At 44.3% G+C, this 18,723-nt stretch overlaps 1 protein-coding gene across 1 annotated transcript in view; it reads right to left on the bottom strand.

The window, feature by feature from the left end:
• LOC146782674 (extracellular calcium-sensing receptor-like) overlaps positions 1 to 18,442 on the bottom strand; it is a 116,646-nt gene extending 98,204 nt beyond the window's left edge. The window contains exon 1 of the mRNA XM_085637336.1: positions 18,189 to 18,442. Coding sequence (XP_085493462.1) covers positions 18,189 to 18,421 — 233 coding nt within the window. The 5' untranslated portion in view covers positions 18,422 to 18,442. The remainder of the gene's footprint in view (positions 1 to 18,188) is intronic.
• Positions 18,443 to 18,723: the final 281 nt, after the last annotated feature.

The raw sequence follows: 18,723 nt of genomic DNA, 5'->3' as shown, positions 1-18,723 counted from the left end.
CATTTATTATCTTGGTTTTATCATTCCACTGTTGTTTTCTATGTTCAGACTTAGTCACTTTTTTGGAAGTTGAAAATCTCCAGCAAGAAAAGCCATGATGCTATAGTCAACAAAAATCTCCAGCAGGAGAAGGCAGGATGCTGTGGCAGATAAGTGTTCCAGGAAGCCAGATACCCCTTTGCTGAAGGACAGTTGAACCGGATTTGCTGCTGCAGGGAATATTGTGTTACAGCAAACAAATGATGGACGGAATGCTGACAATGCAAACATTCTCCCAGAGTCAAAAGATCTGGTTAAATCCATCGTTCTTTTGCCCACTATGCCACCCCAGCCATATGCAAATCAGTCTTGACCCAGTGCCCCAAGGGAACAGTCCAGACCGAACTGCCAGGCCAGATCCTCCCTGGACCGGAAACAAGCATCCTGGGACCTGTTTCAGGGTATGTCACCCTTCTTCAACCAGGCTAGCTTGAATCCAGTGGTAAAGTGAGGAAGGCACCCACGTCTGGGCATACACATCCCACTTAGGGAGAAAAGTGTTACAGCAAACAAATGATGGACGGAATGCTGACATTGCAAACATTCTCCCCCAGTCAAAAGATCTGGTTAAATCCATCGTTCTTTTGCCCACTATGCCACCCCAGCTTGGACCCAGTCATATGCAAATCAGTATTGACCCTGTGCCCCATGGAAACAGTCCAGACCAAACTGCCAGGCCAGCTCCTCCCTGGACCAGAAACAAGCATCCTGGGACCCGTTTCAGGGTATGTCACCCTTCTTCAGCCAGGCTAGCTTGAATCCAGGGGCACAGTGAGCAAGGGACCCACATCTGGGCATACCCATCCTACTTAGGGCGAAAAGTGTTACAGCAAACAAATGATGGACGGAATGCTGACAATGCAAACATTCTCCCTCAGTCAAAAGATCTCAGTTAAATCCATTGTTCTTTTGCTCACTAAGCCACCCCTGCGTGGACCCAGCCATATGCAAATCAGTCTTGACCCTGTGCCCCATGGGAACAGTCCAGACCGAACTGCCAGGCCAGGTCCTCCCTGCACCAGAAACAAGCATCCTGGGACCAATTTCAGGGTATGTCAGGGTATGTCACCCATCTTCAGAAAGGCTAGCTTGAAAGCAGGTTGGTTTCGGTCTTGCCTCGGTTCTCAGTGCAGTTTTTAGCCAAAAACTTTCTAAGTCCTAAGTTATGGATTTTGGCTATCTGGGCTACTTCAGCACCACCACCAATGATCCTGGACAGAAGAGGCACCACATAGGGTTCTACAACTCACTCAGGGTGGGCCCAGGTATGGGTTCAAGATGGTGGGAGCAAGTTATGTCCCTGTCGCTCTGAACAGAAGGCCAGCAAATTAGCCCTTGGTATTACTCTGGTAGTACTGGTTTCATGTGAAAAATCAGTGCTCAAGCAGCAAGGCACGTGTTAGATCTGTCATTATTTGTGTAGTCTCCCCCCAACATTTTGCCTGCTTACGTCCACTTTTTGCTGTACCATTTTGAAGGGGCTCTGAGCATGTTACCACTGCTACCTAGTGCTAGAGGGTATGTGCTGCTCCTCTAAAGATAGTGATGTTGGTGTATACATGATTTGCATATTTTGATTACTTATAGGGTCCCTTGTAAAGTGGTATATGATATACAGAGGGCCTGTGATCTAAATGCTACTAGTGGGCCTACAGCACTGGTTGTGCCACCCACACATTAGCCTTTCAAACCTGTCACAAGTCTGCCATTGCAAGGCCTATGTGTGCAGTTTACTTTCACTTCGACTTGGCATTTAAAACTGCTTGCAGAGCCTTAAACTCCCCTTTCACTATGCATACGCCACTCCTAAGGTAGGCCTTAGGTAGCCCTAGTGGCAGGGTGTTTTGTAACTATAAGAAAGGACATGTAATTATATATTTTACATGCCCTGGTAATGACAAACAGCTAAATTCATTTTTCACTACAGTGTGGCCCACTCCTCTTGGAGGCTAGCATTGGGAATTCCTTATACCACTTTTAAGCTGTAATTCCTGATTATAAAGGAAGGGCTGCATCATGTTTCATATCTTTGGAATGGTAATGCTAAACCCTCTTTACTGGTAAAGTTGGATTTAAAATTACTGTTTTAGAAATGCCACTTTTAGAAAGTGGACATTTCTCAGCTCGTACTTCTCTGTGTGCCTTGCAGCCTGTCTCCAATACACATTTGGAATGGGTGACACCTACACTTTGTGTATTCCCTCGAGACAGCGACAAACACAGGAATGGTGGATGTGACAGAGAACTCATCAGCATTCATCTACATTTTGATAGCTCTTACTGGGCCGGAAAAGGGAGGAGGAGCTGACAATTACAACTGAATATGCAGTGTTGTGTGTCCCACACAAACGGCTGAGTACCCTCCACAGATATCCTGGTGGACAGGGCTCAAATGAAAGGATACCTGTGTATTTCAAGAGCTTGCTTTGAAGTCACCCCCACTTCAAAGGCATATTTGGGTATACGTACTGGGGCTCTGTCCCTACTGAGACTGTACACAAGTGAACCTATGAAGAAAACTGCCAGGAGTAAAGACTGCTGTGCTACAAGGATTGTCACTTTACCTGACTGCTGCTCTGAAGGAACTACTTTCTGCTTTGCTGTACTGCCCTGCTTTCTGCTGCTCTCTGCCGTGCTGAGGACAAAGACTGGACCCATCTCCCTTGAACCCAGTGAGACTCCCAGAGCTTGCTGGCCTGCCCACTGTTCTGATGTTCCAAGGCCATCAAAGACCTCCCACAACTCTGCTGCTGTTGTTGGAATCTGCAATCTGTGTGTCCTAATCTGCCTGAGGTGCCAATCAGGTCTTCAGCCCTGGAACAGGGTTCTGCAGCAGTTTTGCTTTAAAATTGATGCAGCGATGACTTTGTGGCAATCAGAATGAACTCAGTGCCCTTTGATGGCCTTGCAAAGCCGCCTGTATCGTAAGGAGTTTGACGCCGATGCGGGACCCAAATTTGAGGCTCAACGATTATGCATTGACCTCAGTGCGTGAATTGGAACCAACGCATTGAATGAATGAATGAATGAATAAAAGCATTTATATAGCGCAGCATTCACTCCGAGGAGCATCTTGGCGTTGGCAGAAACATGGAAGTCTGAGGTGAGAAGATTAGGGAGCACAGAAGGAAGTAGGAATCAGATGGGAGATAGTACTGTGTGATCTGGGGCAGCAAAAATCAAGGTTCTTAGGAGTTTCTTGAATATAGGTTCAGACTACGCCAATCTCAGCTGAGTGGGCGAGCTATTCCAGGCTTTCATTCCTAGGACTGCCATTGACTTTCCCCCTCTGGATGTCATGCGGAAGGGGGCTGCTAGAAGGTTTTTTTGAAGTTGATCGCAAGATCCGTTGAGTGATATATGGTCTGATTCTGAACATTAGGGGGCTTATTCATGAGCCCTTGCGTCACTTTTGCACCGCCGGTGCGTCACTGTTTGTGATGCACCAGCAGTATAAAAAATGCGCCTTGTTGCGCCATATTTACAAAGTGACGCATCTAGATAGATGCGTTACTTTGTAAACCCCTACGCTATATTATACCTACACCAGGTATAATGTATGCAGGGGGGCGTTCCGACGAAAGAAAGGGTCGTAGAAGTGACGTAGTGAAATCTATAAGATTTCACTGCGCCACTTCTAGGACACAAATGCGTCAATATCTTACGCCTGCCTCATGGCAGGCGTAAGACTGACGCAGGCACATTTAACATTGGACTTGCCCATGTTGAATGACCCATTGCTGGAGCTGTGTCACTTTTGTGACACACTCCAGCAATGCGTCATTTTCGCCCCTACAGATATGTCAGAAATGCTGACGTATCTGTAACTCCTTGTGACTTGATGCCTCATACTGTAAATATGACGCATCATTGGTGTCGCAAGGAGGGCACAATGAAAAGGGATGCATCGCTGTTTTCTCGCAGCGATGCGTCACTTTTCATAAAAGAGGCCCCAGGTATTTGGGTCCCGTTGCCCTGATGGGTTTCAAGATAATTACTAGGATTTTAAAGAGAATCCTTTTATGTATGGGCAGCCAATGGATTGTTTTAAGTGCTGGTAGTTTTAATACCTCTGGGCTGCCACGTTATGGACTGTCTGTAGTCTTTTCAGACCTGTCTTTTTTGCTCCTGTGAAAAGGCTGTTGCAGTAATACAAATGTGACAGGATTTGTGCAACTGCAACTGTTTTCCTGGCAGTGACTGGGAGTAGATCAAGAAATTTTTTGAGGGTTCTTATCAAGTGGAAGCTCGTGCCCGTCACAGCAAGGGCTGGCTGGTGGAATGAGAAAGTGCAGAATCAAATCTAATCCCTAAATTCCTCACAGTGTTAACTGTGTAAGGAGGTGGAGCTGTATTCGTCAGCCACCACTGTTTGGGCATTAAGAGGTTGGATTTACCAAGCAGCGTGATTTCCATTTTTTTTTACTATTACATTTGAGGTGGCTTGATTTCATCCAATTCATGACTGCGATTAGACAGTGATGGAAGTTTTCTACAGCTGCTGTGGAGTTTTTGTCAGGGGTGAGGATTAGCTGGGTGTTTTCTGCATACAAAGGGTTAGACTCAGGGCCGAGCACTGTGGTTATCCCAATGGCAAATGTTTTTCTGATGATTTGTAGCCGCCTTAAGTTACTATTTGTCGCCTGTTTTCCAGAAAAGATGTTAGCCAGGCCAGCGCCTTATGAGTGATGCAACTATCCACAAGTTTGTCTCCCAAAATGTCATGGGAAATAGTATCGAATGCGGCCTATAAATCCAACAGAATCAGAACAGGGCGGGGATCAAGAGGGGAGTCTGATTTGCAGGAGAGAACAGATTGCCAGGACTGTTCAAGGCTAATCTCCTTGAAGCAGTTAAGCTCTATTCTGTTTTCTAAGATAGCTGCTTCTATAGGTGAGGAGAAATTTTCTGTTAAGTCTTTTTTCAAGTCTACGATTTGCTTGTCGAAAAACTCGGCAATCTGATCACATAATTCTTGTGACTGAGGAATTTAATGTTCTAGCATTTTTGGTTCAATGGAAGATTTGACAATGTTGAAGAAGGTTTTCTGATTGGACGCTGACTTATTAATGAGATTGAAGTAGTGAATCTTCTTTTCTACTCTGATTTGCTGATTTGCTGATGATATTTTTTGAGAGCTGGTTTAAAGGGGAAAAGATCTCTTCTAGTTTGTAGTTTTTCCTCCATATGCGTTCCAATTTTTTGCATTTTTCTGGGAGGGGCGAGAGGCGCCAAGCTGTTAGCTATTGAGGACATGCAATAATTAAAAATGTGGGTATCTGTTGAGGGGTCACCTGTTAGAGTTGGTTTAACTAATTCTGCCGTGGCATGCAGATTAGGATTGGTTAGCATTTAATTCCACTTTCGTCTATGTGTGAGGTCAGATTGCCCGCGGGTTTTTACAGGTTGTGTGATAAAGCCTCCAATCTTAATAGGAATAAACTTGTGATCCGACCAAGGTATGGTAACCGGGGGGTCTACTTCGAGACTGGTGGAATTGGTGCATAGTCCATCCAGGGTGTGTCCTGCACAGTGTGTGGGCCCCTCTATATGTTGTTTCAGTCCCAGGGTATTTATAATTTCTACAAAATTATTCATACTAGGGGTGTCAGCTGATTCTAAGTGTATGTTAAAGCCTCCCAAAACAGTGAAGTTGGAATATTTGACCACTAGGGATCTCACGCTTTCGCCCAGGGTATCTAGTAACTTGAGACTGGACCCTGGTGGTCTATAGATCAAGGCCCCAGCGAGGACATTGAGCTATCTGGTTGGAGACAGAAACCAAGGCTTTCTGCCTCTTTTACTTCTGTAATTGTAAATATGGAACATTTCAGTGTTTCCCTGTATATTATTGCTAGCCCCTGTCCCTTAGACCAATTCTATCTTGTATGCATATAGTATATTCTGGTGGGAGTCTTCAACTCTTGCTCCATCCAAGGTACTTTTTCAGCGGATTTTAGATGGGTCCTATAGCCAACATGCCCTCCATTCCGATCAGCCTGAACTTTTGTTTAACACTGGTCTAGCATGACCTCAAATAACCTTTTAGCGCCATTGACTTCTAAGCACTATTTATGGTTTATTCATTAAAAATTCATAACTTGGAGCTACTTTGGGAATTTTGTCATTTGATCTTGTTTTATTCATAAAATCATTCTCTATTTTTCTAAACCTCAGTGGAGTCTTTTTGTGGTGTATATTATGTTACTGTGTGTTGAGCAAGTACGTTACACACTACCCCTAAAGTTAAGCCTGCCTCCTCTGTGCCAAGCTACCAAAGGGTGAGCACAGGTCAATTTAAATTGTGTATCTGACTTATCATGGCTAGGATTATGGACTCTACTTGGACATGGTGCATAACTCTGCCAACTAGAGACAAAATATCTCAGCCGGCCTCTGAGGGTTTAAAGCAGGCTTCATGTAGGAAAGCCATCCCTGCTGGTACAGCAAAGTAGTCTTGTGGAGTACACAGCAGGCCACAGCAGCAGGCAGTGCTCTGAGAGTCCTACCACATGTCCAGAAAATAAACTGATGAGTGGATCTGAGAGCCCAATTTTCATACCTGGTCCTTTCTTTTTTTTTTTTTTAACTTCTTTTTATTAGGCACTTAGGAAAGCAAAACAGGGTTGTATACCACAATAGGCACGTTTAGATACAACAGATGTAAATAGTACTCTTAAACTGTGAACTGGTCCTTTGATGGTACTACAATGCAATCCTAGTCTGGTGGAGGCTGGACATCCTATTAACAATATTTCCAAACCTGGAGGACAGTCCCAAGGGGGTGGCACAAAGACTACCTATATAAACATTCCATTCGCATCAAATATTTTCACTTTTTATAGGGAAATCTCTACTTTCATACACCACCCTCTCTGCAGTCATGCAACACACCATATCTCTATTCCAATCACTGAGGCGCGGGGGCAGTTTCTGCCACTCATTGACCGGCTATATTTTGTTTGGCGATTATTATGCCTAGGGTCACATAGGTTTGTTCCATGCGATTCATATCTGTGGCATCCCAGAGGTCACGAAGACACCACTTTGCAGAAGGTGTGAAAGTGCTCCCACATACTTGGCTCATACAAGTTATCACAGACAAATGACATGGAATAAGGATCCCTGCCCACCTGCATCATCTACAATTAAAATCGTGTGCTCTGCCTATCTTTACCATAGTGGTGCAGGACAAATTGGATCTATGGAGTACTTTTAGCTGCACCAATTGATACCTTGCTTTGATCGCTACTTCCCTGGGAGAGGCCATAGCCTCTGGCCAGTCTTCACCTGCCGGATCGCATAGGTCTACTTCTCACTGGTGGCATAAAGGGAAGAGCATGTCTGGGGAGTTATTAATTTTTTATTGGTAAGGGAGATATGATATCCTATGCCTTTCTAGCAATCTGTCTTCCAATGGCGAAGACTCTGGAAGCACCTCTCCCTGAGGGATGGTCGCCTGGAGTGTATGACAAACTTGCACTTAATGGGAGGTCTCCACAGTCGCCAATTCATAGTCAGTCGGTAGTTCATTGACTGCGACTACTCTGTCTTTGGAACAAAGATCCGCCACCTTAGAAATACCAATTAGGATCCATTTATTGAATCCTGGTCTGTCACCCAGTCTATCAGAATCCTAATGTGGAGTAGTTTGGGACATTTTGCACCCAACCCAATTACTTGAGTGCTGCATGCCAAATTTGAACTTTGATGGCAGTGGCCCTGTAAGGGTCAGTGATTTTGGGTGGGTATAAAAGTACCTGGTCCCTTCTTTGAAGTAGGAGACGTTTTTAAAGTTTTCTCTTTGAAGCACCTGGAATTTCCTGACTCCCCTGCTCTGGCTCAAAGCTGGCTGCAGATACGATGCAGGGTGACAAGCCCTTTGTGTGAAGGCAGAGCACAGCCTTTTCAGTTGGGCTCTGTCTAGATTCCCCCATCCTGCCAGCAGATGACACATTCAGACACACCTAATCTTTCTATTGTGTGACTTTCTGGGAGCAATTCACAATGTCTAACTGCCAACTACACTCAGTCATGTGACCTAGGAGAGGTACACGCACCAAATGGCTAAGGACAGGAATTTTCCACCTTTCTTAAAGTGGTATTTTCAAAATTGCAATTTAAAATCTGACTTTACCATTAAAGAGGATTTTATTTTCATAGATATCAAACATTAAATGCCTATGTGTCCCCAGTCTACAGTTAGAACTTATTACATGGGATAAGGCAACCCCATGTTATCTTATGGGTTACCTTATTCACATCGTATGACTTCCAAATCGATATAAATTGATCACAAGATATTACCGTCATGCATAACCTTCAAGAACGACTAATGAATGTTGAAATTTTAAAAATCTCATGGATCAGGTAGGTCTCCCAGTTGTGAAACATGAATTTGGGAGATTTTCACTACCATGGCATGTCTAACTTAAAAGTACATCCCCAACTTTATAATTACAATGCAACCTGTCATGTGGGCTACCTAGGACCGAGCTTACGTGTCAATGAAAGGGGAGTTTAAGGCTTGGCAAGGGTTTTGCCATGTCCAGTTTGCAGTTAAAAATGCCATTCAGGCTGCAATGGCAGGCGGACATGTTTAATGGCGGTACATATGTGGGTGGTACAATACATGCTGCAGTCCCACTAGAAGCATTTAATTTACAGGCTATGGATATAGAGTATACCACTCTCCAAAGGTCTTACAAGTCAATATGCCAATCAGGTGTAAATCACAGTGACCGTGTTTAGGAGAGTGAGCACAATCACTTTAGCACTGGTTGTCAGTGGTAAAGTACACAGATTACTAAGGCCAACATAATGAATTTCAGAAAATATGGAGGGAAACAGTCCAAATGTTTAGGGTAACACCACCCTAAGGCTGGCAGGTCTTATAGTAGACAACTACAGTTCTACTGGTTTAGGAAAGATATTTATTTCAACTAGGGTGCATTGTGGGTAAATGTGGCTTGCACCTAGCCCCCAGCTACTGAACAAAACAACCCTTAACAAGCCTGATACAGACCTAAGGAGATCACACCAATGTCTAATTGTAATTCACAAGTGAAGCTCAAAACCAGAGGCAGGCACAGCCTTGACACTGTATACTCCCTTTTTGGGAATTTCCTTTTCCTTCCTCATATAGTAAAGAATACACCATCCTTGTCTGACTGAATGAAAGGGATAGAATCACACTTATTCCAAGTGACTGTTGATGTTTGGTGTCAAAGGTGCATTGTGGGTAGCAAGCTCAGTATCAGAGTTCTCACTTTGAGTTTATACTTTCAGTGACACTCTGCATCCAGGCATGGAGTCATATACACATGAGCTATGTGGGAGTCTCCTCAAACTAATCCATAGCAGCAACCATTGAATATATATGTGGTATGGGGACGATTGAAAGATTTCAACCATCCATGGGTTGTTCTATGTATGATGACCCCCAATGACAGTGCACTAGATTCACTGAAAGCACTAACAAAAAATGCTGGGGAAGGTTGCAAGACTGGCTTTCCTCACATGGCTCTCAACACAGATAAGCAATGAGTGAGAAGATGTCACAACTACAAACTTGGAGGCCGTAAAACGAGGCTTGAACTACAGTGAAGTACAGGATCATCAGAAAAAACTCTCTTAATCTTAACATCAAACAGCATCATGAAACTCCCACAAAGAAAAACCGAGGTAATGCACAGGAATGCAAAACGTTGGAGTACACATTCCACAGATCACATTTACACTGGTTTTTGGGCATCAAAGGACCAAACGCCATATATAGGGTTCCTGTGAAGAATGACTTAACCAATAGATGTTTTTCTGCTAGATGATAGCTCCAACAATGGCAAAAATACAAACACATGCATGAGGCTCCACACCACATGAAGCCCATACTTTACAACACTCATGACACAGAGTACCTCATACTGGGGTTGGGTAGTTGAATAAGACAGAAAAAAGCACCAAGAGACACAGGCTACAATGATAGGCTCCTCCATACAGAAACCTACATCACAAAATACCTAATACTGACTTAATTTACATGGGTGACAGTGGTGTTTATAAGAATCTATACCTATATGGTGTTCTTTCCATGGATCAACCTCCTAGCTACAGCTAGATTGCACTTTCATAATTACAGAAAACCAACAACATGAAGAAGGCACATATATGAAGTATTGTACAGTACATGAAACCATCGAACTTACCAAAACAATAATAATTTATTGTTGTTATTCCTGAGAGGATGTGACATTACAGCCTGAGTAGCTGACTTGTGGAACAGGGGAACGAGGTTTGAGTCTCGGCATTGGCTCAACATTCTGTGATTCTGGGCAAATCACTTAATCTTCCTGTCCCTAAAAAATTAATCTGTCCTTGTATAATGTAATTCATGCTCACGGAAAAAGCTCTAACATCTTCGGGTCAAGTTTGTGCACCTCCTCACACCCTAATATAACCTTTGATACACCCACTCTAAAATACAGACTACCATTTTCGAAACCATAGACACACAAAAACCAGTTACTACATACCCACTCACTGATTCCTAGGTCTACACACACATCCACTCATTCACCCATACAGTCACTCATCCATGCAGTCACTCATCAATACAGCACAATCATATGCACTTATACACCTAAACAGACACTCACACACCACCACTCATCCATAGAGTTACTCACACACCTAGTCAGTCTGCAAAGAATCAATCACACTCCCATTTACTCACCTATAAGGTTAAACACACACCATTTAACTTATTCATACAGATACTAACACATATTTACTCTCTTATACAATCACTGACACAAGCACACACTCATTCATACATCCACAATCACTCGCTCTCACATAGTCACGTATATACTCCAACACTCACATATACTGCCTTTCACATATGTAGGTACTCACATACATACCAATGAAACATCCATTCATACACAAACACAGCCATATGCACACTCACTCACCAATACAGCCCTTCACAGATGCATTCATGAACCCATACACCTACTAAATGACCCACTCATTCATCCATACCAGAAGTCACACACTAATCCCACCCACCCACACAGACACTCCTGGCACCCATACAGGTAAACAGACACCCAATCAATAACCCATATAGACATTCATACACCTATTCAACAACCCATGGAGCCACTTACACACCAACTGACAGACTGATACAGACATTCACACGATTAGTCACTTACCCATATATTCACCCAGACACATATAATAACTCACGTATACAGTCAGTCACACACTGACTGAATTATCATATATATATCACATGCTTAAACTTTTTAGAAACACTGACAGTCAGTGGATGATGTCATCAGTGATATCATTTGAGATGTCATCAGTGATGTCACTGACCATGTCATGAGTGATGTAATATGTAACGTCATCAGCAGTGCATTGCAGGGGCGTGAGTTATAGTCAGCTGAAATAACTATAACGGATACATTTCTCTGGTTTTGTATGAGTGAAATGTCAGTCTAACTATAACGTCCTTGAACCCTGTGGTTTATTCAGTGAATTTCAAAGGTTTTTTAAATGCTAATTACTAACTATAACGTCCATAAAACCTAGGGTTTTTTTCTGTGAATTTCTAAGGTTTTTTTAAAGCTAATTTCTAACTATGCCTGCATAGGTAGGACATGTGCAGAAAGAGGAAGAAAGGCGAAGGAAGAGGGAAGAGAAGTGCAGAAAGAGGCAAAAGAGGTACAGAAAGAGGAAGAAAGGTGCAGGAAAAAGCAAGAGTGATGCAGAAAGATGCACCAGAGAAACAGAAAGAGGAAGAAAGGTAGATAAAGAAGCAAGAGATGTGCAGAAAGAACCAACAGAGGTGCAGAAAGAGGCCTACTTTGACTGTACCTTAGAACAGACTCATACAAAGTAGCCTAATCCCTAATCCTGCTCCCAAGATGTCTTAAACCTCAATTTTCTCTTGAAGGTTAACTATTAATCGACTTCTAAAGGATGTTAGGCCTACCAAATGTAAAACAGCAATCCTAAGCATATCACTGCTGTAAGGTCTGACCAAGCTTGTGAAGGTCTGCATGCGTGTCTATGCTTGTACCTAGTGACATGTTAAAGAAAATAAACATACAAATACTTGAATGCCTGTGTTTCAAAGAGCATACACTGTAAATGTGTGTACTAAAAGGTGTAGGCATTTCTTTCTGCTCACAATACAGGGTACATGGGTGTTCAATAGTATATTTGAGGGGCTCTACAACACATATATACATAAGTCATGTCTGCATCTGCAACCAAATGACAGAACAGAACTGAGATTTGACCACCTATAGGAGAAGTTACCCGCTTTTAACCTACAATCTTTAGATGCATACCACATGTAAGAATACATATACAAGTAGACATATGCCTTAGTCACGAGAGCATGCAGGCCTTTAAACTTGACAGCTTGCACTTCCCATTTGAGTACAGAAAGAGGAACGAGAAGTTCAGAAAGAAGCAAGAGAGTTGCAGAAACAGGCAAAAGAGATGCAGAAAGAGGGAACAGGGGTGTAGACAGAGGCAACAGAAGTACAGGTAGAAGGGTACAGAAAGAGACAAGAGGGATGCAGAATGAAGCAAGAGAGGTGTAGAAAGAAGCAAGAGAACTACAGAAAGAAGCAACAGAGGTGCCAAAATTGGCAAGGGGGTACAGAAAGATGCAAGTGAAGTGCAGAAGGAAGCAACAGAGGTACAGAAAGAGGCAAGAAATGTGCAGAAACAGGCAAAAGAGGTGCAGAAAGAGGGAAGAGGGGTGCAGACAGTGGCAAGAGAGGCACAGAAAGAACCAAAAGAGGTGCAAAAAGAGGCAAGAGGGGTGCAGAAATGTACAAGAGAGTAGCAGACAGAAGCAAGAGCAGTACAGAAAGAATCGACAGAGGTGCAAAAAGAGGCAAGAGGGGTATAGATAGAGGCAAGAGAAGTGCAGAAAAAATCAAAAGATGTGCAGAAAGATGCAAGAGGGGTGCAGAAAGAGGCAAGAGATGAGCAGAAAGAGGCAAGAGAGGTACAAAAAGAGGCCCAAAGGATGCAGAAAGAGGTAATAGAAGAGTAGAAAGAAGCAAGAGAGGTGCAGAAAGAAGAGAAGTACAGCAAGAGGCGAGAGAGTTACAGAAACTGGCAAAAGAGGTGCATAAATAAGCAAGAGCAGTGCAGAAGGAACCAAAAGAGGTACAGTAACAGGTAGGGGGGGTGCTGAAAGAGGCAAGAGAAGTGCAGAAAGAAGCAACAGAGGTGCAGAAGGAGACAAGAGAACAGCAGAAAGAGGCAATGGAGTTGTAAAAATAGACAAGAGAGTTGCAAAAAAAGGAAACAGGGGTTCACAAAGAGGCAAGACAAGTGCAGACAGAGGGAAGATGGGTGCAGAAAGAGGCAAGAAGGGTACAGAAAGAAGCAAGAGAGGTGCAGAAAGAGGTAAGAGGGGGTCAAATAGAAGAAAGAACAATGCAGAAAGATTCAACAGAGGTGCAGAAAGAGGCAAGAAAAGTGCCGAAAGAGGCCAGAGAGATGCAGAAACAGGCAAGAGAGGTGCAAAAAAGGGAACAGGGTGCAGATAGAGGCAAGATAGTTGCAGAAAGAGGGGAGAAGAGTGCAGACAGAGGCAAGAAGGGTGCAGAAAGAAGCAATAGAGGTGTAGAAAGAAGCAATAAAAGTGGTGAAAGAAGCAACATAGGTGCAGAAAGAGGCAACAGGGATGTAAAAAGAGGCAGGAGAAGTGCAGAAGGAAGCAACAGAGGTGCAGAAAGGGTCAAGAAAAGTGCAAAAACAGGCAAGAGAGTCACAGAAACAGGCAACAGAGGTGCAAAAAGAGGCAAGAAAGGTTCAAAAAGAGGCAGAAGAAAGCAAAAGAGGTGCTGAAAGAGGCAAGAGGGGTACAGAAATAGCCAAGAGAGGAGCAGAAAGAGGCAAGAGAAATGCACAAAAAGGCACAAGGGGTGCAGAAAGAGGCACAAGAGAAACAGAAAGAAGTAACAGAGGTACAGAAAGAAGCAAGAGAAGTGCAGAAAGAAGCAACAGAGGTGCAGAAAGAGGCAAGAGGCGTGCAGAATGAGGCAAGAGAAGTAGAGAAGGAAGCAACAGAGATGCAGAAAGAGGCAAGAAATGTGCAGAAAGAGGCAAGAGAGTTGCAGAAATAGGCAAAAGAGGTGCGGAAAGAGGGAACAGGGGTACAGACAGAGGCAAGAGAGGTGCAGAAATAACCAACAGCGGTGCAGAAAGATGCATGAGGGATGCAGACATGTGCAAGACAGTAGCAGACAGAAGCAAGAGCAGTGCAGAAAGAACCAACAGAGGTACAGAAAGAGGCAAGAGGGGTGCAGAACAAGGCAAGAGAAGTACAGAAGGAAGCAACAGAGATGCACAAAGAGGCAAGAGGGGTGCAGAAAGAGGCAAGAGAAGAACAGAAAGAGGGAAGAGAGGTGCACAAAAAGGCACCAGGGGTACATAAATTTGCAAGAGAGGTGCAGAAAGAAGTAAGAGAAGTACAGAAAGAAACAACAGAGGTGCAGAAAGGGGCAAGAGGGGTGCAGAAAGAGGCAAGAAAAGAGCAGAAATAAGCAACAGAGGTGCAGAAAGAGGCAAGAGACATTCATGAAGAAGCGACATATGTACAGAAAGAGGCAAGAGAGGTGCAGAAAGAAGGGAGGTTCAGAAAGCTGAAGAGATGTGCAGAAAGAGGCAAGAGAAAAACAGAGAGAGGCAAGAGAGGCGCACAAACAAGCAAGAGTTGTTTGCACACTATTAGTACCAATTTAACACCCACATTTAGTAAAAAGTAAGAGGTGACCATTCTAGGTCTGCAAAGGGCCTTCCACCACACTATTACACTTGTCGCTGAATTTTTTGTAATGTTTGAGTTGTCTGAGCTAGAAACAAGTTTTTTTTGTTCAAGTCTGCAGATTATGCAGCAGATGATGGTTTATGTGGCAAATGCGGAAAATGTATAACAGTGCGAAGGTTGGTGCAGCCAAACAGTTGCATAATTCCAGTTGCCCTGTTCATACCTCTGACTAGGTCCAGAAGTACTCCTCAGTGGTTCCTTCTTTTTTTGTCTCATTGAGTTTGTAGTTTAGCTTCCATGGAAACGAGGAAGACTAAACCTGAGGTTCCACTCCACAACACAGACTGCCATACCACATAATTACACTCAATAATACATAATCCCACGCTACATAATCCTATAGACTAAATACCTCATACTTTCTATCCACATAATTTCACTGCACAACATGCCACATAACATAATTACACTACACACAACATACATCCACTCCACTCCAAAAAACATTAGTAAAACACTTGTACATTTACAACAGCAATTTTTATTTTATTTTATATAGTTTTATATAGCGTGAACTTGACCCGAATTGGGTATCTGAGCGCTTTACATAGCACCAGTTGCATTACATTAGGACACATTAATTTTTGTTAGGCACGGGCAGATTAAGTGATTTGCCCAGAATCACAGGCTGTTCACCGTCATTGCTGAGACACAAACCCAGTTCCCCAGATTTGAGGCCGACCGCCCTAGCCGTTACCTTTAACTCTCGCAAATGCGAGACCTATTACATTGCAAATGCTTCTTTAACTAGTCGCATTTGCAGAGTGGGGAGAAAGGGGGCTGGACCTCCAACTATCACTCAGGAATTCTGCTGCGTAAGACTTACAGGCGGTACCAGGAGGGCTTTTTGGCCCCCAAAGTCCCTCAGGAGTAAAGTGGACTTCATCCCCCAACATGTAGTGGGCCAGGAGGGGCGTTTGCAGAGTGGTGGAGAAAGTGGGCGTGGCCTCGGAAGACCTCTTAGCAATCCCTATAGCAATCCCACTATTACCTCCAGTAAGTCCCATGGAGCAGCAATAGTAAGTTCTCATAGCAGGCCACGCCCCCTTTGCCCACCAGTCTGGACGTGTGCTCCCTGGTGCACTCTTGGAAGGGGATTAAAGTCCCCTTGCCTCCTGAGGGTCCTTAAGGGCCAACTAGCCCACCTAATATCTCCAGTAAGCCCCAGATAGTGGGATTGCTAAGAGCTGGACACAGGCCAGTCCCCCTTTCTCCACCACTCTGCAAACACGCCTCCTGGTGTGCTCTTGGCTGGGGGATGAAGTCCCCTTACCTCCTCAGGGTCCCTGGGGGAACTTCCCCTCCTGTTATCTCTTGGAAGCCTCACACATCTACATATGTGGATTGCTGAGAGTGGTCTGAGGGCACACCCCCTTTTTACACCACTCTGCAAATGCACCTCCTGGCGCACTGCTGCTCGGGGTATGAAGTCCACTTTAGTCCTGACGTCCTCAGGACACAAAAGGACCTTATCGCCCCACCACCAGTGCCCCAAGAGGCACATTTGCATAGTGGTGTAAAAAGGGGCCTGGCCTCAGACCACCTCATAGCAGTCCCACTGTGCGGGGCTTACTGGAGGTACCTGGTGGGCTAGTTGGCCCCCAGGAACCCTCAGGAGGCAAGGGGGCTTCATCCCCCAACCCAACCCAGAATGCACCAAGAGGCGTGTTTTCAGAGTGATGCAGGGAGGGGGTGTGGCGTCCGGGAGCCCCGGCTTCTCTTTTTTTTTGCATTTTTAAACGGGGGGCTGCGTGGCCCCCCCTTCTCTAAGTATTTTTTCGGCACTGGGGATCCCATCCCCAGGGCCTGAGCGGTTTTTGTTATTTAAAGGGTTAACGCATAACTGAATGATATTGTCAGCATTACAGCATACTCAAAAGGAATCACGTGTATCACCGAAAGTCACTTAACAACCTGGCAGCTGTGCTTTATGTGGCTCATTAAATTGCCACTGCCCATTTGCTATGTGAACCTAATTCATAATACCAATTGGAAACTAGGTGTTCCCTTCAGAGCATCTCATCTGCCTCCTCCCTAGCACTGGATTGCGAGTGTCTGCTTCTGTAGTGAGTCTCATGTACACTGTGTGTGGTAGCAGTTTGGGTGTGTTGTATTGTGATGATCTCTGCCACGGCTCTCACCGATTGGGCCCTTATTTCAGAGTCTCTTCGAAATCTTCCTTTTCTGGAAGTGCTTAAGCTGCCTCATGCCAGAAGCAAGTTTTGGATTTATGTTTTGCATTCTGGTACTTGTAGTTCTGCATTTGTCATCTTAGATGGAGGGCTACAACACCAGACTGCAATGACAAAAACAGCTTACGACTAACCGTGGGTGAAGAACTCCACTCTGCCCACCGACTGTGCGGAGATTTGTTACTCCGCGTTCCGCAGAGAACGCGGAGTAGGCAAATCTCCACACACTCCGCAGTGGAGCGGAGTTGGTCCGCCACCCACCTCCACCCCTATTAAGATACAGGTTAACAGTAATTTAAAGAAAGTTAAAACCACTTACCTCTTTACCACGGCGTCCCCGGGCTGCCCTCCTCCTCTTCCTCCGCATACGGGTACTGCTTCAAAAAACTGTGCATGCGCGCACGCCCACCCATGCGCATTTCTGAGAAAGTTTGTTTCCAACTCCGTAGCACTCCATGTAGCCCCGCTACGCACACTACGCCCAGGGTTACTTACGACTGACCATGTAAGTTTTCTTTATAAAGGTCAAGTGAAGGATTTCATTGGTACATTAAGGGAAAATTAACCTTCCCCTTCAATGTGTTGATTTAGGCATGTTTTGGTTTTTCATATCGGTGGCTCTCAGAGCAGGACTATGTTGCAGCACTGCTTATTTTCATTTATTTTAGGTTTCTAAATATATTCTACTATGTGTGTGATAAGGTTGTCAGCGACACCATAGCAACACAAGAACTAAGGGGACTTTGGGAGTGGCACTTACTAGGTAGGTAGCCTGACATATTGCTGACACAGTCCTGATGGTGCGAGAGGCCACAATCAAGTCTCTTTGTATTGCAGGGAGAAATGGTGCTATGGGTTAGGCAGGTCCTCTACGACAGTACAGTGGGAAAATATGGGGACATTCCTGCCACTGATAAATGAATTCAATTTTCTGCCTGGGTCAACAACTACGTTTGCGAAACATTGCCATTCAAAGTGTCAGACACGAGACACGACACTGTCACACATTAGCACATTGTGAACATGCAAACGTTATACCTAAGCAGAGAAGAAAGTCAGCAACCCTGTTTAGAGAAAGCGCTACTCACTCTCTGCAGGAGACAGGCTGGACGACCTCAGAGAAATCAGTTCTGGCTCCTGGCCAGTAAGAGTTCACAGGCACCACAGCTCCAATCATGAGATCCCCTCTCTGTTGAAAGCCCGCCTCTTTCTCCTTGGGCAGTGAATTATCATTAGGATTGGCGTACAAGAGAAGACTCTTCAAAAGGGAAATCAGCAGCATCCACATACTGCCAGCCTTGGTTTGGTCACGCCTGTGCATGAACCAGTCCTTAGCAGCAATGAGGTCCTAAGAGGAGGAAAAACGTTATTTAAACAGGACTGCAAAGCTTTGATGTACCAACATAAACACTTGCACTTTGAAAATATGCGAAATATGTCATCGTTATTTACTCTTGGTCAATATGAGCCCTGATAAACTCTCATACTAGTTGAAGATTCACAAGCACAGAACTTGGAGGAAGAAATGAACAGGGTCTCCAGTTTACTCTTTTTTGCCACAACCAAATTTAACTTTTGACATATTTCCTGATTTTACACCTCCTTCACCTGACTGCCATATAA

The sequence above is a fragment of the Triturus cristatus genome, chromosome 12 (assembly GCF_964204655.1).
Source record: "Triturus cristatus chromosome 12, aTriCri1.1, whole genome shotgun sequence".
Classification (NCBI taxonomy): Eukaryota; Metazoa; Chordata; class Amphibia; order Caudata; family Salamandridae; genus Triturus; species Triturus cristatus.
The sequence above is the reverse complement of the archived record's forward strand: the minus strand, read 5'-3'. Positions and strand labels throughout refer to the sequence as shown.